Genomic DNA, 23,220 nt, shown 5'->3' on the forward strand with positions numbered 1-23,220 from the left:
GAACAAATAAATCTAAAAGGGTACAGAGGCTCATTTCATTCTCAAAATTTAAGTATTTCCATCATTACTTACTTTGAATAAAAGCTTTATAATTCACTCACTTTCAAATAGGTATTTTACTCTTTTCCTCCTTTACTTCAGAGCTCAGCAATTCATAAACGGAAGCCTATAACCCCACAGTCTGTTTTCGTCCTAATTAAAGAATCCTGTTAGGACACGTAGATTAGTTGTTGGATTTTCCTTTTAAGTCCAGACCTGTCACTTCCTCGAAAAATAACTGTAGCAAATTAAAATGAGCAAGTCTTACAACAGCCCTGCAAAGCTTTAATGTGAGGAAAGGACAAATGCAGTATTTCTCTGCATTTTGAGGGGCCACGTGCGTGTGTGCGTTAACAGAATCCTCGTGCCCAAAGGGCCCGTTTGTTGCTGTGATGTCCAGCAGCGTGTTCTTAAAACACAGATTATTTAGCACGGAACAGCAGCGGAGATCACTCGAGACTGCTTTTCAGCCTCACCCAGTCCCCGCCGTTACCAGCTGCACAGCGCAGCCCGAGGCCTGCCCTCGCCTACCCGGACGAGGAATGATCTCCCTCACACCGGTTCGGAAAGGAAAAACTCCGGCCCTCCTCTCCGAGCCGCAGCCGGGTGTCACCGAGGCAGCGCTGGCGCCCGCCCCTGGACTCGGCACTGCCCGTGCCCGCTCGGGCTGGGGCTGATCAACGCCGAGCACAAGCGAAGATCTCCTGGGGCGTGAAGGCGGCAGCAAAGGGAGGCGTTTGAGCGCAATCTTGCCGTCGCCGGAGTGTTCACAGGCGAAGCCCACCGGCCCCGGCCCCCAGGCAGAGTGGGAGCGCCGGGGGCCCGGCCCAGGCCTGACCCCCAGCGCCGGCCTCGCCCGGGAGGGGCCGCGACCCTCCACCGCAGCCCTGGGAGCAGCCTCCAGGGCTGGGCCGGCGTGCCCGCGGGGCACAGACCCCCGGGGCACAGACCCCACCCCGGCTCCGGGCCGGTAGCCCGAAGGGCGAGCGGGCCCCGCCGTCTCCCCCAGCCCGGCCCGGCCCGGCCGTCGCTAGGCGCCGCCGCCAAGGGAGGAAGTGTCGTAACGGCTGACAGGAAACTTGGCCGCGGGTTACGGCAGCGGCGGCCGCGCTTGGCGGCCGCTGGATGAGCGGCGAGTGGGAGCCGCGGCGCTGAGGAGACGCGGGGGTGAGTGGCCGCGGCGGCGGGTGGGGAGGCCGCGGGTGGCCGCCGCGGGGCCCGCAAGAGACCGGGGAAGGGCCCCGCTAGCGGCGGCGGGGGGAACGGGACAGCAGGAAGAGGCGACGGTGGGGCGGCGAGGCGGGGCCCGGGCACCGTCTCTGCCTTTGTTCGCGCCCCCCCGCCCCCCCCCCCCCCCCCTCACCCCCCGCGACCGCGGCCCGTGAGGCTGCCGCCTCCCCTTCCCTTCCCCCCCCCCGTCTCGTCTGACGCCCTCCTCCTCGGTGAGTTTGTGTCGGTCTCTCCCGTAGGATATGGCCGAGGTACCGCCGGGGCCTAGCAGCGTCCTCTCCCCGCAGGGGGACACGCTCTCCCCCTTCCCCGGAGGAGGAGGGGGAGGGGGGGCTGCTTCCTCCTCCTCTTCCACCTCCTCTGCCGCCGCCGCCGCCTGCACCGGGGCCCAGGACGAGGAGGCCGAAGAGGAGGAGGAAGAGGAGGGACCCGCGGGCGGACGGGAGCTGCAGCGAGGAGGAGGAGGAGGAGGAGGAGGCAGCGACGGCGGCAAGGGGGGGCCGCAGCAGCACCGCCACCGCCACCACCATCCCCCGCACCACAACCACCAGCTCAACGGCCTCATCAGCCCCGAGCTGCGGCACCTGCGGGCCTCCCTCAAGAGCAAGATCCTCAGCTCGGAGGCAGGGGCAGCCCCCGAGGGGCTAGAGAACAAGCGAGCCAGTAAAACAATGGGCTCCGGACAGCAGCAGCAGTCATCGCCCCCGACCACAGCACCGTGCTCGTCCCCCCTTCCCAACCACCTCCCTCCCCAGGGAAGGACTGCACCCTCTCCTCCTCCTTCTCCCCCAGGAGCAGCAGCAACAGCAGCAAGAGAGGACAGGAGCCAGCCTGCTGCCACAACTACAACTGCTGCTCAGACTGCAGCCTGCATTGGACTGGCAGGAGAGACTGGCTTGGAGGAGGAAGAGCAGGAGGAGGGGGATGAAGGAGGGGCGGAGGAGGAGTCCTTGCTGCTACTCTCCACGTCCTTAGAAGCAGCTTGCAGTTTGAAAGGCTCGGGAACGGACTCTCAGCCCGAGGAGGACATAACGATACGATACGTCCGATATGAGTCTGAGCTGCAGATGCCCGATATCATGAGACTGATCACCAAAGATCTGTCTGAACCCTACTCCATTTACACATATAGGTATTTTATCCACAACTGGCCACAACTTTGCTTTTTGGTAAGTGCCAGAGGGGGCAGGGAGGGCAGGAATGGGGAGTGGTTTGGGGCTGGGGAGGAGAGGATTAAAGGGTTGACATTTGTGGAAATACTTCTGATAATCTTTCTGTGGATAAGGTGAAACTTTTTTGGGAGTACCTGTCTTCCTAATGAAGTCCCCTTGTGACCTGTGCGTGTATAAGTGAAGCATATGCCTGAAGTTCCTATATTTGTTAAGATAAGTTTTGAGTGGTCGGGAAAGGGTTTGAGCACAGGGCTAGGATCCAGGAATTCAAGACTTCTAATCTTGGTTTTGACATTGACTTTTGTGACCTTTGGTAGCTCATTTTATCATTGTGTCTCAATTCCTAGATTTGTATTTGAAAAAGAAAGTACTTAGTCCACTCGTGTCTTTTGAGTGCTTAGTAATTCTTGCACAATGGTTTTAAAACAGACTTCAGCATGGTTAGCATATAAATGTTAAGTGATACATGGAGAGGTACTGCGAAAGGTTTTGTAGACTTTTGGATCTGTGAGCTTGCTTTGAAAAAGGCAAGTACAATTGTATTGCTTCTGCCAGTGATAGTGTGATAGTGTATGCAGCATGCAGAAATTCTTGTGCTGCTTAGATTGTCTTGCTGTACTAACAATGTATTTAGTTTTATATTCTTCCTACTGCACTGTTGAAAAGACTGATAGAGCTGTCACCCTGTCTTTCTAAATGTTTAGCACTTCTTATAGAAGAACTTGTGTCTCAGTTGAAAAGCATGCTTTTAGGATGATAATCCGTCCGGAGGCATATGAACCTGAGTGTAAGTTGGCCCGAGGAGCATACGTGCGTAGTGGGAGCCTAGCTGTGTTTGATTTGCTCATAGGAACACTTATGTCTGCAAAACAGAACATTTATGGCAGTGTATGGCACTTCCTTGCTAAGGTAAATGATGAATTCTTCTCTCTTGATGTTTCAGTCAAGGCTGGGAACCTCTCTGAAAGGTGTGATTTACCCAGAGCCAAGACACCCTTCAATTCAGGAGTATCTCTGTAAAATTTTAATAGGATATGAGTATAGGAGGTGAGGCTAATGGAATCCATCTGGCCTTAAACTTCCTGAATGTTCTTGGTTTAGGGTCTGGTATAATTTATAGTGGGATTTATATGATTTATAGGAGGATTTTCAGACCTGTGCCTCTTAAAAACCCTGAAGAGGGAATACAGTAGTATTATAGGAAGTTGAGCAAAGCATTACCTTCTGGAACAAAGTAAAATATAAAAATATTTGACAGCATTGTTTGATGCAAAATCATGTTTGCCATTATGAGGATGCTGATCAGGGCGGAATGATATTTTTCAATCACTGAGCTATGTGTGTTACTGACTTAACTCATACTGAAAATAAATGCTTGTGAACTACAAATGCCCATACTTCCAGCATCAAGTGTATCGCTGGTAAATGCCAAGGTAATGTTGGATACTATTAGATCACAATGCATTTGTTTAGACTTCAAATCTATATTTTTTTTGTCAGGGAGTGACTTGAGAATTTTGTTACGAAAAGAGCAATGGCAAGTTGTTTGACAGAGCACTAAAACAGATCATTTCTAATAAATGCATTCAAAGAATGAGATATCACTCAAGGAAAAGGCAGTGTCTTAAGCTCATTTTTGTAGTGACAACTTTTTTTAACAGCCTTGAAGAATTAGCAAAACTTTACTTGAACTCTGTGCGCTTGCCATTTTTTTGAAGGGTGGAACAATGTCAAGTACATAAAACTGTAGAGAAGAATATGTGGCTATGAATGTCTAAAGCTAGCAAATTTTTATCTAAATCATTTGAAGGTCTTGTGGTATATTGAGTCAAATTTGATGTTTTTTTTTGTGACTGGTTTTAGTGTTTTTAAGGCTTGGGGTTTTTTTTTTTTTGAGGTTGTCTTGAAAACTTTCTGTTCTATGAAATTTAATTTGTTCCTGTAGTTAATGGATTCCTGAACTGCTTCTATCTAATAAGTATCTTTAAAATATTTATCTCCAGTCAGGGACTGCATATTCCAATTAGCAAGAACAGTGTCTCGATGGCTAACAGAAGCATCGTGCCTGATCTCACAGAATCATTTGCCTTTAATGCCTTGTGGCTTCATACCCTTCTGGTTTCAGGTTTTGTTTTGGTTTTGGTTGTTCTGGGGGAGAGGGGTTAGACTGCAATTTGATTGTATTTGAAAAAAATATCTAGGGATTCAATCAGTTCCTTTACTGAATCTCATCATCACCATCTTTAAAATCTTCCAAAGCATGCTTGCCTGTCTTCATTGCGCTGTCTTGGGCTTCCTTCCCTGTTCTCAACGTGTGAGGGGAAAGTCCTGTCCTGGTTTTGGCTGGGATAGAGCCATTTAAATTGAAAATGGGATATCTATTTTTGTAAATGATCAGCAAATGTCCCTTTCAGATATTTAGTCAGTAAACCATCTTAAACACCAGAATTTTGCTATCTAACATTTTGGATACCTGACAATGCAGAACTGTTTTCTGGGGGCATTACTAATATTATTCCTGATGATTATTATCTCATGGATTTGAACCTTGCTGAGTTTTGGCTTGGTCTTCCCAAGGTGCACCATTGCTCTATTGGCTAGTGCAACCAGAAGGGCTGCTTGCTTTTCCTTCTTGTTCAACTACCTCTTCCTGGCTTGTGCAAACACTTGTGTTTCTCTGATTTGGGAAGCTAAGATAGCCCTCCCACCAAAACCACATATTTATAAGATATATGTGTGTGTATGTATGTCTGTATATGTTTTAGGGTCAGGTTTCTGTTGGCTTAGGGTTCCAAACATAGTAGGATGTCACAGGCACTGGTGTTGGTACAAGGAAAAAGGTGAGAAAGCACAGCTGGAGGAAGGCATATGACCGATTCTGACTAGTCACTAGTGTGGTTTTGCTATGTCAAACCCCTTCCTAACACGCTCAAAAAAGAAGTTCATATTCTGCTGTAAAAGGACCTGGAGATACTAGGAATTTTCAAAACATGGTCATTTCACTGTCAGGTTCACCCGTGTAAATGCCTTCCTGACTTTAGGGGTAACAAGTTGGGAATACTTGTTCAGTTCTGATGTGTTACGCTGCAGCATTATCTGGCTGAGCTGTTGCAAGGTAATAACCTTCTCCTCCATAAACCGCAGCTGTCTGCTTAAACTCAGGTTTCTCCTGTCTTTGGAAGAGCAGGTTTGCACTGTGTGCTAGGTGTGAGTGCCCTGTAAATGCCTGGTTTTTACTTATTCCCAGGATCTCTGTCAGCCCAGTTTTTCTTCAAAAGACCAATGATTACCACTCCTCTGTCAAACAATGACAGAGGAAAGTGGTATCTTTTGATTCACACAAAGCATTTTTAAGCATCTCTACAACTTTGCCTCCATCTGGATTGTAAATGCATTTTCAAAGTTGCAGCTTCCTTTTAAAGTGTTTCTGCGGCTTCTAGTCTTAGCAGTGTTAAAGTTCTAAAACTTCCATTTAGGACTGATATATTAAATATCTCAGAAGATGGTTTTCAAAATATGTTAGCGTGGGAGAGGTGAGCTTAGGAAACCTTGCTCTATGCCAAAGCCTGGCTAAGACAGGACGTAATAAAAGCAGGGTTCTGGCTGAGTGTTGTAATCTCTCCTGTAATTCACAATACTGCACCACTCAGCTGCCTTTTAAGAAAAATCTGGAAAAATCCATGCTTTTATTGGGTTTTTAACTTTGCCACTGGCTATAGCAGCATTTATAATTTAAACTTTCACAAGTTTAAAAATAACCTATTAATTCCATGTAAGCGGTTTTAGATGTGTTGTAAATCCTAAATGACTGCAGTTAAAATCTTGTTTTATACTAACGCTTTGCCCTTTTTTTTTTTTTTTTTTAATTGGATTTTATTCAAGAGTCTAAGCATATTTCATGTTGAAATTAAGACTTGTAAGACATCGTCCCTGGTTTTAGTTGCAGAAAACTTCAGGCATAAAAGAAGGACCAGGAAAGTTAGGAAACCGTCTGGGAAGTCTTTCTAGCCTCATGGCAGACATAGGAAGAAGTTCTGTAACATCCATTCCCAGTTTGCAAACTCTCTGTATTCCAGTTTCCTCTTAGAAGTGATCGTGGTTTCAGATACAAGCTTGCTGTGTTACTTCTCACTGTCTTTGTGAAAACTTCAGTCGTTGCAGCATCCGAGTATGTAACAGCTAGTGTAGTTACTCTGGCATTGCCCTTGGCACAGGAGGGAATTACTCCTGTCCAGTTTCACAGGGTGGAAACAGAGCAACTTAGTGATTTGCCCAGTATCGTAAAGAGCTCTGACTGAACTGCCAGACTTTAGGTTAAAATTATTAGCCTAAATGTATCCTCAAATAGGATTCAGTAGCACAATTGCTAAATGTAAGCCAAAGGATTCATACAGAGCTGTTTCTGGGATACTTTGGGATGGATTTCAGTGCATGTGTGAAAGGGAAGCTGTATTGCAGTAGTGCAGGTTCTACTGCATTTGAATCGCAAAATATTTCTCTTTCAGGGGCTAGTTGGTTGTTTTAATCATCTTTAAATGGGAACAAATATCACAGGATCTGGGTATTAAATGCATACTCAGACTGTGGCTGACAGACATAATGCCATTTTTGATAATGAAATTAATGTCAGTTTAATTTTGTGAAAAGTAACGTTCTTGCTGATTTGCAGACATTTTTGTGCTAACTCTTTAGTAAGACATAGTTGCAATATGACAATATTAAAATCTAGTTTGTTTTAAATATTTAAACTTACTCATAAGAACAAAGTTGATGCAAATACTAGATTTGAATTCATACATGTTAATCCTGCTAATAACTGACGACTGAAGTACATTTTGTAGTACTCAGTGGGGTTTATACTATATAATAGTAACTTGGGCTGAATGCTGTTTGTAGAAACTTGTATGTTTAGAAGGACTCTCATATACCTGGAAAGAAAATTTGGACTATAAGTGTCTTTTTATGAATGGTGTTGTGTAGAATCTACTTTTTTCTCTCTCCTCCCCACTCTCTCCATTTCAGTCTGGGTTTTATTTATTTATTTATTTGCACAATTTAACCTTCTCCAAGGAATTAAATTACAAAGTTTTACATCACATTTTACGTTCATTTCCAGCTTTAGATAAGGTTGGAGAGAAGGAGAAGGGAGAGGAAAGGCAACAAAAAACCTCAAATTAAGGTGGAAATGCAGCACTCCCTCTGTAAGTGGAATGACTGTAGATTAACTGGCAGATTTACCAGCCTGAAGACAGAGAGAAATAGATTTGTTTGGGGAACTGGTAACAAAGTCATACTTTATTCAGCTCTGGCAACAGTGGTAAAACCAGTGGGTATGTGCTGCTTTGATCACTGAAACAGAATTCTTTGCTGTTCATTTAGTGTTTTAAATATATGATTCATGAACATGGCTTTTCCGAAAAGTGCCCTAAACAAGAAAGAACACAGATATCGAAATGTCTAGAATGTCACTACTCTCAAAGTGTGTTTAAAAAAAAAAAAAAAAAAAAAAAGAAAATTCTTAAAAATTATCTGCATGACTGTTACAATCAACAATTTGCACGTGTTCACTTCAGGGCAAAGCATAACTATAACATGCTAGTTTGTGGTATGCTTTTTTTTTTTTTTTAGTGAGGTATAAGATTACATCTAGGTACTCTGCATAATTATAGCAATGTTATGAACAGTCTGTCTGATGATAGTCTTTATTTAAGTCCCTGGTTTTCTCAGGTCTGAGCCGAGATAGAAAACTTGCCTTGAGCTGACACTTTGCATACACAGTTTTAGTATAAGTACAGCTTTGCTTTTCTATGGAATAAACTGTGTTTTAGAACAGATGAAAGACTGCTTAGAGGCTGTGTATTTAAGTCCATTTAGATCACGCTACAGTTTCTGTTCATTGTTTTAAAAACTGCTTGTTTAGATTGTTCAGGGTTGTGCTTGGATACTGCTAAAAAAATGTGTTTTCCTGCCAAATAAAAACTTAGCAATAATTATATTTGCCTGATGAGCTTAAACTGTGTTAGAAATGGTGTTAGGATCACGCTGTATTATCGAGCTTTGGAGATGCAGCTCATACATTTTGCGCTGCTTCGTTTCACCTTTGATACAGCTCCTGGTTGACAGGTAACTTGGTTAATAACCCACCATCCAGGCAGAGATGGTAGAAGACATTATTACTCTTGGGGCAAAAAAAAAAAAAAGTGCCTCCGATATGATCTGTGTGAATGAATCTTCTGCCAGTAGAGTCCTAGCCTGCAAATTGTGTACGAAAAGGTTCAGGTGGTTGGAGACTATAAGAGTATATACCATAGGCTGTGGAGAGGCGAGCGCTGGGTTCCCAGGTGGGCTGCGCTGAGGCCTGGCAATACTGGCTCTGGCAGGTCCTTTTCATTTGATGTTTTTTGCTGTTGTAAATTTGAATTACTCAGAAGTGCTTGTGCCAGCACATGCTTGTGCCAATCCTGTGCTGTAGTCCCGGTTTAGTTGCTACTCTTGAGCCGAAGGCTAGTTCCCCCCTGCAGATACAGGTCTATCCAAGTCTGTGGATCCACTTACACACACATACGTACAATTATGAGTTCCTTTTTTATCTCTGTCAATCTTTCCTGAGTGAATAGTAATTCATTCTCCCCTTGGATGCTATCCTACTCTGCAGCATTATTCAGTTTTACTGCTGCAGGTTACAATGTCATTAATCTCTCATGCTGCCTAATCCTTCGGTTAACATACGATTTAGTTTTTCTTACACTCTTTCTCTAAAATATTTCATGGCAAAATTTTGGTGAACACAGTGGTTGTGCAAGCGATTGCTAAGTGTTTGGGGAAGAGTTGGGTTCTTTTCTTTTGGGGCATTTTTTCTTAATATTTCAGAATAACTACATCTCCTTGACCATGTTTTTGTGACAATACTGTTGGGATTAACTGCTGATGCATAGCTCTTAACAAATGGAATCTCTGAACAGTTAAAATGTGCGTAATTAACTGTGTGCTTTTTTGTTTGTTCTTTGGGTGTCATATGGCTGAAAATGACAGTTTCTAAAGATTAAATGCAGCAACATTTTTCTCTGATCCTTTGTGGCCTTGACATTAAAACCAGACAAAAATTAAGCATGTTATCTACCACAGTCCTCATATGTGAAAATTCAGATCACTGTGAAGCAGGAGTGGACTTTTCTTGCTCTGCAGCAGCCCATGTGAAAGGGTGATTTATGCCTTAACCTGTGGTTTTTGTTGGTTTTTGGTGTTGTTTTTTTTTTGTTGTTTTTTTTTTTTGTTTGTTTGTTTTTTTTTCTTCTCCCTTTTCCATCATATGTGTTCTTGCCTGTAGACTGTATGGAATAATAACGTGGTTTTCTCCAGGACAATTCATTGGTTGTTAATTGACTTGTAACTCTATTTGAATGTAATAAAGCAATAAGAGTCCTTTAATCTTATTTATACTTTTGGAGACATTTTTAGAATTTATTTGGTTATTTTTTTATAGCTTTATGTGAACAAATTTTGTGTGGCTGTTTCACTTAAAATGAACTGGTTTACTACTTTTGGTAGCACTGTAGATCACAAACTGAGAATGCATACATGTATGTTTGTCTTTAAGGCCATGGTAGGTGAGGAGTGTGTAGGTGCCATCGTCTGCAAGCTGGATATGCACAAAAAGATGTTCCGCAGAGGTTATATAGCCATGTTAGCAGTGGATTCCAAATACAGAAGAAAAGGAATTGGTAAGAATAGCCTTTTTTGTTATTTCTTACTTAAATCCTGTAGTTGGGTTAACTGTAGCTGTCATAAAGATTTAAGCAGAAATGAACTTCTAGATGTGGTGGTTTGTCTGTCATCCCCACCTTACTCAATGACACAAGTTCCTCAGTGGATTTTTGTGTTTTGTTAAGCTAACCTGAAATGCCCCATGAGATTTACACCTGGGATATGATAAAGCTAAAAAGAAAGGCAGTCAGCAGCCCCTTACCTCTGCCTATTACCACTGTCAAATAACAACAGTGGGAATTGTTTTGTGTTTTTAAATGTGCCTTCATCACTGTATTTCTGTGTTGTGTTCAGTCTCTCTTTTGTCAGTGACCTTATCCCCAGGCTTTCCCCTATCAGTTATGCATATATTGCACATTGGGGAGAATCCATGTAGCTCATTGTTGTATTAATAAGTGAAGAAAAATAGATGCATATTGCTACTTGCATGACTGAAACGGAGATCTGTTTTCGTGGGAAGTAACATGATAAAAGAAATCACTTTTGACAGGGAGTTTACCCTCCCTCATTAATCAGTTTTGCCCTGATGAAAGGATTTTCATTCTTACAGCAGTTATTGTAGCTGGCTTAATTAAAGATCTGTTCTTATAGAACTTATTTTTTTTTTTTGTGTTGGTTATTGTGAAATTACATTTTGTAACATTTTTGACTTAAAAAGTACATGTCCGTTTTAAAGGCTAGAAGTGTGCTTTACCACTCATTCATACTGAACAGCTCATACTTTTGTGATTAAAGACAGAAAATTACTTGCAATGGAAAAATATGGTGATACATTGCAGAATGGTACCATTGTGTTTGTGCTTCTCTTCGTAAAAAAAAAAAAAAAAAAACAAACACCTCCGAAAAACTTGAAGCACTACTTATTATCATGACTATTCAAGCATGTGTGGATTTTTTTTTTTTTCTCCAGTGCATTTCAAAAGCCATTGTTGGTTTCTATACTGGAGCAGAGGGAAGAGGATACTGAGAAATTACTGTCTCTCCTTTTAGCTGAGTCATGAAGGAGCCTGCCATAATTTAATTGCAGGTGCTTGGATTCATAAGTAAAAACTAGTGCAGTTAGAAAGATCTCTGCAAGATTTTTCCCTTGCTTTAGTCAGTTCATAATTTTAGAATTATATAAATAGGACTTATATTTAAAGCCTTGCTTAATTTAGCATTATGTATGTTGACTTTTTCCTACGTTTGCCACCTTGCTGTTTCTCAAAGATTTGTTTTATATGTAATAAAGTTTTGTCATACGTTCAATGAAAATCTTAATTTATTAAACGTTTTGAGAATACTTTAAAATATTCTCTAGATTCCTTGGGGTTTTTTTTCCTTTTCCTTAGCCTTCTTATGGAAGTGAGATTTATGCAATTTCATTGAACAGCAGTTTTTTCCACTAATAACTTTGAATCAACTTTCAATTTCACCCCAATTCTACAGACAGGTAGGGATATTATATTTGTAGAACTGTTGTGAAATAGATGAAAAATAATGATAAAGAATTAAATTAATGCTTGACTGAGGGGAAGGGATGGGCTTCAACCATATTATTAGATACTAGCAAATCCAAATGGGAGTCAGCCCCAAGAAAAGTGGTTTCATAAGTTCTGTTACTAATAGAAGTATTTGTTTTAGTAAGAGGAAATTCCCTTGGAAGATGAATGTCCTTCAAGTACATGCCAGCAGATTTTGACTTTAAATGCAACAAAAAGGAATGAATCACATCTTGGAAGGCTATATATAACACTATGTTAAACATAGAAGCCTGTTTCTAATATCCTTGTGTTAGAAGAATCTTGCACTCAAGCTGAGTCTCTGGGTAATTTTACAGATTATTTGAATGTTCAAACTTTAGACTGCAACTTGACTGCAACTTCTTGTTTCTTTCTTTCTTTCCTTCCTGCTTTTCCCAGGTGTTGTGTCGTGTAGGTAGCACACTTGTTAGTCATATATAAACTAGAATCTTTTACATTGCAACTCTGACACTTACTGAAATCTATATTTCAGGTACAAACTTGGTTAAGAAAGCTATTTATGCTATGGTTGAAGGAGATTGTGATGAGGTAAGATTTTATAATAAAAAACTTTCATAATGTAAATGGTTTGCATTCTCATATATGTGGATTAATTTCACAGGTTTTTCTTCTACAGGACTGGTTTGGGGTTTTTTTTCTGTTTGGTTTTTTTGTTTGTTTTTTTTTTTTTTCAGGTGGGAAGTGGGTTGGTAAGAAGCTATTCCTTTCATAATAAAAGGAAAAATTACCTCAGAAAAACATAGAACAACTATGAAAAGTATTTTCTAATTTTGTATTATGGGCTCAAATTCAGTGTTTCAGGTTTTGTTTTACTTTGCGAAGCTGCCTTAGCCTTTGGTCGCAGGTACATTTTCCTCCAAAGGCTCTAGTTTAAGGTGCTACTGACCAGTGTCAGCATGTTGTGTATAATACTTCCATACTTTCAGAATACACAGAGATACTGGAACAGTACGTGCTATAGTACTGCAGAAGGTGGTTTTATCACAGCAAGTCATCGGGCTGTTCTGACAGTGCATAGCTGTATTGCGTAGCACTAACAGATCTCTAATGGTTTAGCACATCAACCAGAACTTGGAAACAAAGTGACTGAATCACTGTCAGACTAACTTTCTCTTGCCTATATATTATTTATGTTATTAGTCTTCTTTGCTTATTTTACCAGATTAAGGACCTTTTTTTTTTTTTTTTTTTTTTATTTTTGCATATATATAAAGCAACTAACTATCTTTGTGCGCACAATGTTTAACTTGCGAGGAACACTCCCTACGTGCGTCCTTCTTAATCTGGTTATCTGTTCCCTTTAGCTTTCATCTCCTCGGTACAATGCAATTGTTAGCTTGCTCCTGATACGCGAGCGCTGTGTCCTGTCAGTGTGTCATAGTTAATGACCCTTTGATCTCTGTCATCTCGCTTCAACTGCTCCTTCAATTGTCCTGCTGCGGGGTGGTGAAGTTTCTTATGCAAAACTAGTTTTTGTCGCAGGACTTCTGGCACATGCTCTGTTTATTCTTCCACTTGTTGTGTTACGCCTCTTGTGACATCCCTGCGTATGTTCTGACTTTATTCATTGTTTGAAATATTTATTATTCCCTTCAGATTCTTTCATTTCTCTACTGATTGGTATTGCCTTTCCCCACCCCACCCCACCCCCCCCCTCTAATTTATGTTGTACTCAGGCAGTATAGTACAATCTGATAGTTCTGTAATTCTTTACATTCTTTGTTTTGGCTTTTTGCTTCTATCATCATATGTAATACGCTTTGCTCTAATCTATTCTACTACTTGCTACATCAAAAAAAGGTTTTTTCTTTGTTCAGGGTTTTTTCCATTGCTTTCCACAATGGTCTTGAGTTCATTTGCCATTGCTAAAGTATTCAAGATTTTAAAAAAATAAATTAAAATAATCGAGGAATAGTATCACATTGTTCACATTGCAGTTGGAGAATTGAGATGCAGAGAAGTCAATTGCCTACTGTTGTGAGAGAGTCAGCAGTAGAACTGGCTATTTCTACTCAAGCTACCAGAGTTGCAGTAATTACCATATGGTTTATGAATGTATGTGTCCTACTTCTCATGTAACTACATTTCTAAATTGGACTGTCTAACAGGTATATGCATAATGATCTTCCTCTGTCTGTCTGGTTTTCTACCACTGTAATATTAGTCCAAGAGTGTTTCTTACTGGTTTTTATCTTCGTAAAAATGAAATAAATATGATAAGGATTGCAGGCTAGTCTGCAGTGACACCTCATTAAGTCTTAGTTAGAGATTTTCATCTATGGTGCTGTATAAATGCTTTGTGCTAAGTGCAGAGGGCATTTTTCAAAGGCTGTTGCTGTCCCTCTTGATCAAAGGCCCTAGGATTCAAGTTCCTTGAAGTGCATGCTGGACAGGTGCAGGTATGTTTCAGTTTAGAAACTGTGTAACTGTTGATGGGATGATGATCCTGAAATAATTATGCCCTGTTTTAGGGGGGCTTTTGCATCAGCTGAGTCTTGTGCTGGCACAGCATTTTGAAATGGGTGTTCATTACGCCTGGGCAGCGTAGAGAGCAAGCAGAGTGTATTTGTGACTTTCTACGCTGGTCAGCAGAGGCATGCCCAGACTGATTTGATATATTTATGTTCTTTTCACATACAGGTGATGTACAGCCAAACAGCCGGTGTTTTCATGTTTTCTTCTTTTCTTTGCCAGCAAGTGTATGCTTCTTCCAGATATACATAGTACAAAATAATGATGTTGGTTACTTGTATCACATGGTGGATTGCCAAGTTTTCATTCATGACCAGATTCCGAAAAATCCAACTTGCCACCCATTAAAAGTTCTGTCTGACAGCCAAGATACTTTCCCTCACCAGTTTTTACAACAGTTTTTGGGAGGATGGTTTATGGCTGTCCAGTTGATACCTAGAGCTGATCAAACATGAAGTAGTGCATCAGAGTAATTTATCTTTGTGAGGTGTGTGAATAGTTTAATAATTTCTGCAGCTCTTAAGATATTTTTCTACATCCTTTAATAAAATCAGAAGCATGATGACAATAAAAAGATGCTGCTGCTTGATATAAGATGAACTGCAATTCCAAAATTTTCTGACACTTGTTTGGAATAGGATTGAAAACATGAATATGCAGCTGTGGGTGTCATGAAAACTTTCCAAGGCTGCTTGGAAACTCTTTCCTTTAGTCTAATTATGGAATAGGTGCAGTACATGTACTTAATTTTAATACCTTCTGGCATATAATTTGATAAATGTTTAATTCAGTGTATTACTTTTCAAAGTACCATAGACTCGACTTTTGAGGTATCAACATTGAGTCCTGAAAAATAAAGGATTTATACAACACCATAGATGAAAATCTTGAAAAAGCACTACTGATGTACTGGCATTTCAATGTATGCTGCAATATTTTAGTGATTACGGAATTTTTTTTCCTGTAAGCTAATTTAATGGGACTAAACTAAGCCAAGCCTATGGAATGAGTGGTTTACAATGCAAGCTTTTGTGGTCAGCCAGCTGCCTAAGAGGTATTTTATGCTATATGCCATGCTTCAAAGTTGAGAGGCAATATCCTTCCAGCCAGAGGTGGTTTCCTGGCTTGAGGAAGCTGTGGGGTGAGTAAGTGAAGAAGGGAATTGGCTGGGATGGGATCTGTGTGAGGGGAGGAGCTGGCCATGGCCTGCATTAGAATAGAAAGGAGGGAAGTGATCTGATGTTGCGGGTAGGTGGTTGAACTAGAAAGAACCTTCAAGCCTGAAGAATGTACTCAACAGCATGCTCTGAGCTGGAATGTCTGAATATAACATTACAAAACTGAGGGATCTTTGCTTTTTAATCTTTTTTGTTTGTTTGTTCTTTACCTTGGTGATTTTCTCAGGCATTTGATGCTAATGAATTCTAATCTTTCGGTAGTGAACTGAAAGTTTTCAAGATTATAATGGCCTGAGTTTCCACTAGGTCATGATGATTCAGAATAACTTTATGGGCTGGTTGCACAGAAAATGTGAGCTATAGAAATAAGGTGAAGGTGAATAGTTTTGCTCCCATCTTCAAAATTTCGTAGAGATTTTTCTTCCAATGTAAAAAAGGAAAGTATGTGCTAACTCCAGCAAGTTGGGTGTGTCTGGCTGGTTTTTGTACATTTGCTTATTTTTTCCTGACAAACAGTTTTCAAAAATTTTACTGCTTAAGACTTTCATGTGAAACTATTACATCCCTTAATCGCAGTTAGAAAGGAGTTGTTCATTCATATGTAGCTTTTCCATCTGTAACAAATGACTCTAATCTGTATACGATTCATTCACTTCGTGTTACTGAAATAATGTACCATGTAACTGGTAACTAATCAAATAAGACTCTAGTAAGTGGGACTCAAGAGCTTTTTTCAGTAAACTGTAGAATGTGAAAAAGAGTTGCAATTTCTCATGAGAATTTCCATTGGAACTTTAGGGTGATTTAAAGTGTAGTTTAAAGTGTAGCACACCAGTAGACATGTCATTTTAATTCAGTACCACACTTATAAAAATTAAATGTATGTTTTTATATAACCCTATTTGAAATTATCAAACTATTGACATCTTAGCGTTTTCTTAATCTACAAATCATTGAAGGTATTAAGTGTTATATTTTCCTGCTACCTTTCTTTAAAAGTTAATGCAGTTAAACTGATTAAGGGCACTGGACAAACAGCCATAACTCGAGACTGATGATATGCCAGACTTTACGAGTAAGAATAGGAACCTCTTCTGTGAGTGCTGAGAGAGTGCTTTCTTCATTTGCTTATTTGGTTTGGCTGTGTTCATTCTATGACTTGGTTTCTAAACTTTAGTTCATTCAGAGTTTGAACTGAAGAGGCAAGAGAGCTTGACCTTGCCATTTATCTTCAGTTTAAGAATGAATTCTAGTAGTAACAAGCAACATTGTACTTCACTCTCACTATAGAAGTTTTCTTGCTTTTAAAACCAGTTAAAATTAGAGAGTTGAGATAAACTGTTAGGTTTATGAAATTTAAGACATAAGAGAAAGTAAAAGCCTTCAGAAAGTTGCAACTTGTGCAGAAAATGCTGTTAAGTCCAATCAGACCTTTGCTGGTCTCCAGGGGAGGCTGTAATTGTGTTGTTAGAGGATTTAGCAGACATGTATACAGCAAAATAGACCCTATGAGACCAGAAAAAAATGTAATAATCGAAGGTTTGGAGCTTGATTGAAAATATCACACAGGAAGAGATGAATCCTTCACAAAATGAAGCTAATGAAATTTGGATAAAATATGATGGTGTTTCCTTCTTAGATCAATAGAAACAGGTCTTTAGCCCTTACTAGAGCAAATCGCTTGTATTTGCTTTCAAGATGAGCATTCACTCAGGTAGTGGAATTCCAACAAACCTGAATTTCAGCATTTAACCACTCCCTTAAATCCAATGATCTGCAGTGTTGGAAGTCTTTTAGCATTGCAAGGTGTTTGAGCTTGCAGTTGAATACAAACTTGTTATATCACTCTGCCAGGTTACTAAACTTTTATGAGAGTGAATGCTATTTGTAGCAAAGAGTTCAAATAATAGTCTTATACACTGTGTATTTGCATGGGTCAGATTTCCTCTGTGGTGTAAAGCTTTGTTTTAATTTGAATTAAGAGTTGTACAATGCACATAATTGTGTAGAAAATAGCACTCTTCAGGAAAGCTATTGCACGTCCATAATTTGTTATAAATTAATAGTTATCCATTTTAAAAGATTAAGGATGTTAAGAGTACTCGATCAAGTCACGAGACTTGATAGTAGTATTCTATGAGGTACCAGCTAGAGAAATTCAATCTCCAATTCTTGCCATAAGGCTAAGAATGGAATTAATTGTCTTAAGTGTGCAGGTCAATCACACTGTCCTCCTGTAATTTAAGAACTCTGACTACTAATATTTTAATATCTGACTCTCAGTTCCTTTTCAGAAAACAAACTATTTCTAAGTCTTATGTTGTTCATTGGGTTGTTAGTCCCAGATTTATTGTTCTTTCAACATTCTTACATTGAGAAGTGCAGGGGGAATTATCCGTTGGAATGTGGATAGAGTGGCTTGAAACTTGAGTAATGGTCAAATATATACATTACATGGGTTTTTAAATCTGATTGAAGGTGACCAGTCTAAATGATGGCTGCCTCCCTCTTTTACATTGGCTTAGCCACTTCTCAGACTACAGAAAACAAACCTGATGGAGAGAAGAAAGGTTTTCTACCAGGTTGCTTTGTGAAGTAGCTCAGCAGCAAGCCTAGTGAGCTGGCAGGGGAGGTGAGGGGGAATGGAAATGTGTGCCTGAAGGCAGTGGGACCACAGAGTCCATAAAGTAGATTGACTTAAACTGCTCTACAAATACAGGCTAATATTTTTTTCCTGGTTTTGGCGGCGTAGGGGGATGTTAACCAGTTTTCCTGCTTTTTATTGGAAGAGAAGGGAGTCTTGGGTTTTGAGGTGGGGTGGATGACTTGACTTTTTTTGGACTTGAGGAATTCTATATAGTTCTAACTACACAGAGCAGGTATCAAATGCTGGTTTAGAAATAGCCATTAGTGGACTTAACACCAGCAGTGATCACTGGTTTGCTGCAGAAATTGCTTAGGCTGTATTTTCATCGTGTGGTCTTTCTACAGTCTCCATCAGCTCCTGTTTAATATGTCAGTGTACATTGTCATGGGACTGTATGTAGTCTAGTCAGCTTATTAGTTCAGCTTGTGTTCTTGCGCAACCATGATCTGTCCTTAATATCAGAATCCTTAAATAGAGTTGGACAACAGTAAAGAGGCAAAACAAGTTTTTAGCATTTGGAGTGGGTGCACGGCTTCCCAGCTATGGCAGAGCTCTGTTCAGTGCATGTGGAGAAAAGGGGAAAGCAGTTCAGAGGGGCGTACTTCAACAGTTTTGTGATTAACTTCTTGTTAACACCAGTGTAGGTTTTTTGTCTGTGCTTGAGACAGTGTTGAGTCGCTGCTTAATTTGGAATGCTCTTACGCTTGGGTTTGGTCTGAGCTATTTATGACAGGTCTTCCTGCAGCTGGGGTCTTACCAACACAGGGGGAAAAAGCTGGAAAAAGCTGCTCTTTCTTCCTGGTGTGCACTCTGATTTGAGATTGGGATGCTTGCATCGAGCACAAATATTTCCTGCAAACATTGGGTCTGATGGCTAATTGTAGAATGCTGAAGCCTGTATCTAAGTCTAAATCGATCATAGAGGTCAAAGATATTAAATGACTAAACAAACCTTATGTGCCAAGTTCTTGTGACATGCAAAAGTTCAGTTGCTCATTCAGAATTCAGAGTATGTTTTGGGCCTTGACCTGTTTGGTCGAGTCGGGGGGCGGGTTGTTGTTTTGGTTGGGTTTGGGGTGTTTTTTGCAAGGAGGAGGAGGAGGAGGAGGCAGGCTTTTTTGGGGTTTGCTTATTTTTTTTTTTTACCCTAGCTATTAGGTAATGAAATACTATTTACAGCAAAGAACTAAAATCTTGATATGAATTAAACTTGTTTACAATTACAGTTGTTGGTTAACTGCTTTTCTTTTCAAATGTAGAAGTGGAGAGAGGTTGCTTGGATAAGTCGGGACAAGAAAAAATTAATTCCACTCATTTCTAATAAGTATACCTTTAAATAATAACTTTGAAATTGTTTCAGTAGTCATGTAATTGCAACTGCTTTCTAATATGATGTTTTTTTCTTTTTTTTCCTTAAAGGTTGTATTGGAAACAGAAATCACAAATAAGTCTGCTTTGAAACTTTATGAAAACCTTGGTTTTGTGCGAGACAAGAGGCTGTTCAGATACTATTTAAATGGAGTTGATGCACTGCGTCTTAAACTATGGCTGCGTTAAAAGAAACCATCACATCAAGCAACTGACGTCCCAACAGCGCAGAGTTGTCCTTTGCATGCAATGCAATTTGTACAAAATTGCTTTGCAGGTGGACTTAGTAATTTCCATGCAGCTCTTTCTATCAGTGTCTCATTGAGTGTCGCACATATTTGTTGCACTTTGGCATGGCGCATTTGTTCAGAATTAAAACCGATTGTTTCAAGCGTCCGAGTTCTTTTGGTACCAGCAAGATGTGCCAGTTAATAGCCAAGATATGTTCATTCATTTGCAAGTCTACTGACTGTATTACATACACAGTGAACATTTTATCAAAGAACCTGTACGTGGAATGCGACTTTCGGTTCCAGAAAAAAGCCAATGTAGATTGTAAAATTCTATGAGTATACTAACATTTCATACAAAAATTGCCATAGTTTTCTGGGAAAAGGCTTCAATTTTAGGTTTTATTTTTCAATATTGAATTTTCCATTCTTAAATATTGGTACCTCAGTGATTAGTGAATGAAAAAAATGTATTGTAGGGTGGGGTGTGTGTTACAATGAGTAACAGTAACAATTAAATTGCGTCTGCCAGTGCCTGTATAGATAAGTATATTTGTCTTCACCTCTAAGTTTGGAGTGCATGCTTTTATTCTTTTACTTTCTTCAATTGTCTTTGCAAGAAAATTTCTGCTTTTATTTAAATTCTGGATTTGATAATAAATTATTTCAGATTTTTATAATTTGGATACTTCTCCCAAACCAGGGTTTGGAAGGCCCTTCTTTTCGTATAGCAAGAAGTGTAAGCTATTTTGAAAACCTTGAGTAGCTGCTAAAAAAGAACCTGATGTCACCAGTAAATCTCTGCTGGTTTTGGATGCACTTTTTTTCTTAAAAGTGAGGGACTTTTAAAAGAAGATATAGAAAATTAATGTAAATTGGTATGATTTATTTAATCAAAATTATTGCTAGAAGCTCTGAAAAACAGCTATTTTAAGAGAGTTGGAACAATTTTTTTTTCAGATTCAGATTGCTTTGCTACGGTATCCTAAAATGCTTCAATCTTTGGTTCTTGGTCTTGGTAATAAATTTCAAGGTGTATTGTATCCATTTTTAGCTGCTCTCATTTTCTCTAAACTTACATGAGATAAATTATTGGGGGATTTTTTTTTTCCCTCCAAAATCAAAGCAGCAGGGAAGGACTTCTCTTCCTCTTTCTCGCATTCACTCTTGCTCTGTTTTTTTCCTTTTTTTTTTTTTTTTTCTTCTCTTTTATTTCCCCCCCCTTCCTTTCTTTAATTGGGTTTACATAGGTTTTACCAATACCCATCAATTTTTTTTCAGTAATTACAGCGTCTAGGCTTTCTTGTTCAATGTGATGATATAGACCAATTCTATGAATCAATTGGGGTTTTTTCCACTTTGAAAAAAAAGTATTAGTTGACTTGTGGAAGAACCTGTATAATCTGTGAAAAAGGATGAACTCTCAGTGAATCTGCTCTTCTGTAGTTGAGCGTACTCTTCAGATTTGCCTTACTACACTTCTTTTTTTTTTTTTTTTAGGGTTTGGTTTGAGTCAGGGGTTTTTTTTTTTTTGCTAATTACTGTACATTTGAAAATAAATCCAACAAAACCCCTACCTCCAGTAACATTTGGAAAAGAACCCTATGCAGGAAAACTGGATTTAAAGGAAAGCCTTATTTTGCACAGACCAATAGCACATGGTGATGGGAATTTCTTACCATGTACAAATTATGAGTTGTATTTGAAAATAAAGATTTTTCATGGAAATTGGCCCTTCTGAGTTTTCTACTTGTAGACACCATTTGTGCTTTCGAGGGGGTTTGTTCCCCCCAGTAAAGAAAACTCATCTTTAAAACGGTGCCGAAGACAAAGCGTTATAAACCGGAGTCTGTAATTCACAGAACATGGGAGTTCAGTGTAAAGCCTGTATGTTGCCACTACTGCCTTGTGACATGATAAAACCTTTTGTTCATCTTATCCCAATCCCTCAGGTTTGCCAGTTTTTCTGGGTGTTTTTTCAGGAGGTTTGGTTCATAGTTAAGACTTAAATGTTGGTAATGTTAACTCAGTTGAAACAGATTTCTCTGAACCGTGGTCCAGGACGTAGTGACTGCTCTGGCTTGCTTGAACTGAGGAGACAGACTGGGGAGGTTTCACACCTTGTTAACAGCTGTTGGACTTGTATCACAAATTGCAAACTAGGCTATCTTGTGTGTCTGCTGATGTTTAAAAACTGAAAAGCCAGACAGGCAAGTTTTCTATTGGTTAATATTTAAACCCTGGGTGTCTTCAGATTCAAAAGCCAACTCAGAAGTTAGCTGAAATCACTGTTCACAAAGGCACTGCCAAAAACCTCGCTTCTGAGCAAACTTCAAATACAATTCTGTTTGTTTATTGTAAGAAGTAATTGTTGCCATGCACGTTTTGAAAATACTGCGCAAAATAGGTGCATGTTTCTTCTAAAAGAGTACATTGCCCGAAAGGTTCTGATATTGCTGCTGTGTAACACAGTTCACTGCGGAAGATACTGAAGCTGTATGTGTTGGTTCATAACAGATTTGTTCTCTGTGTTGCTTGAGATTTGGATATCAAGTGGGAAGTTCTGAATTTGCGGATATGAAAATAGGTTTTCAAAAGAAATCTAGCAATGAAAAGTTGGTTATTTCTCATGTCTGTTGCTAAAACACAGTCCTCTCCCCCTTACCTTTTGCATTGACAAATCTAACTAAGGAGTTGATCGCTTTTGTGTTTAAATTTGCCCAAATATTGCTGTTGGCTGACATGTCAGTATGGATGTTTGCGTTATGTTGTTTTTTTAAAGAAATGATCAGGTTCATCACCTTCAAGAAAAGTAGGCATAATCTAATTGGCGTTGCATAGTACGTCACAAACTTTTTCAGGGCACTGCAAGACATTGCTAAAACAGAGTGCTATGTTAAGAAAATTTCAGGTCTTGTACAAGCATTACAACCTATGTTGGAGTTCAGGTATCAGGTGGGCATCTATGAAAATATCAAGTGTATCTCAAAATACTGGACTGCTGTTCTGAGTGGATTATATTCTTCTGTCCCTTTATCCTTTTTGATGAGAACAAAAACAGTGGGGTTATGAAATGTACAAGCTGTCTAAATACAATGCAGTCAAATAAATGGTTAAGTTGTTTATTTCCTTTTGAATGGAAATGTTCTAATGATTGTTTTGCTTTCTCTACAAAATATGAATACACAGTTATTCTTGAGAGCGAAAGGGTGGAAAAACTTTTACAAGAGAATTGTTTATGACTACTTGATTTTCATTTCCAAGTCTCTGTTAGAAGCATCTTGAATAACATCTTTATGAACTTCAGTTTCATAGCTGAACTAAAATGGATCCTTTTTTTTTATGTCTGTTAAGTCATGATTAATGTAGTCATCCTGGACTTTCCTGGGAGATAAGGGTGGTGTGTTTTTATTTATTTCAGTTGTAGTAAGCAGGAGTTGAGAACTGCTTGCAGCCCTTGCGAAGTCAAGAACAGTTTTTCTTAAAAGTGTATGGGGGAGCCTGTGGATTTTGAAAATCCTTCATGCTTTATTCCCTCTACAATTATGTTTAGGCTCCTAAAACTTCCTCAGAATTTGCCAGCAAGTGTTGTGCCTG

At 39.8% G+C, this 23,220-nt stretch overlaps 1 protein-coding gene across 6 annotated transcripts; it reads left to right on the top strand.

Annotated features, from left to right (window-relative positions):
• The first annotated feature begins 221 nt into the window (after positions 1–221).
• NAA30 (N-alpha-acetyltransferase 30, NatC catalytic subunit) lies at positions 222–22,766 on the top strand. 6 transcript variants are annotated; one of them, XR_006165903.1, is made up of 5 exons: positions 223–1,206; positions 1,509–2,438; positions 10,039–10,162; positions 11,537–11,637; positions 12,201–12,256. XR_006165903.1 is itself a non-coding variant. In XM_042799155.1 (5 exons), exons 2-5 carry the CDS (start codon positions 1,512–1,514, stop codon positions 19,580–19,582), a joined length of 1,245 nt encoding a protein of 414 aa, XP_042655089.1. In that variant the 5' UTR covers positions 225–1,206; positions 1,509–1,511; the 3' UTR covers positions 19,583–22,766. The 6 variants fall into 6 exon arrangements, 5 of the variants coding, with proteins under 5 accessions (XP_042655091.1, XP_042655090.1, XP_042655092.1 ...); XM_042799155.1 differs by lacking the exon at positions 11,537–11,637 and adding an exon at positions 19,445–22,766 and having other exon boundaries at positions 225–1,206; XM_042799157.1 differs by lacking the exons at positions 11,537–11,637; positions 12,201–12,256 and adding an exon at positions 11,116–11,228 and having other exon boundaries at positions 222–1,206.
• Positions 22,767–23,220: the final 454 nt, after the last annotated feature.

Source organism: Tyto alba, unplaced genomic scaffold, assembly GCF_018691265.1.
Source record: "Tyto alba isolate M040663 unplaced genomic scaffold, T.alba_DEE_v4.0 Super-Scaffold_29, whole genome shotgun sequence".
Taxonomy (NCBI): Eukaryota; Metazoa; Chordata; class Aves; order Strigiformes; family Tytonidae; genus Tyto; species Tyto alba.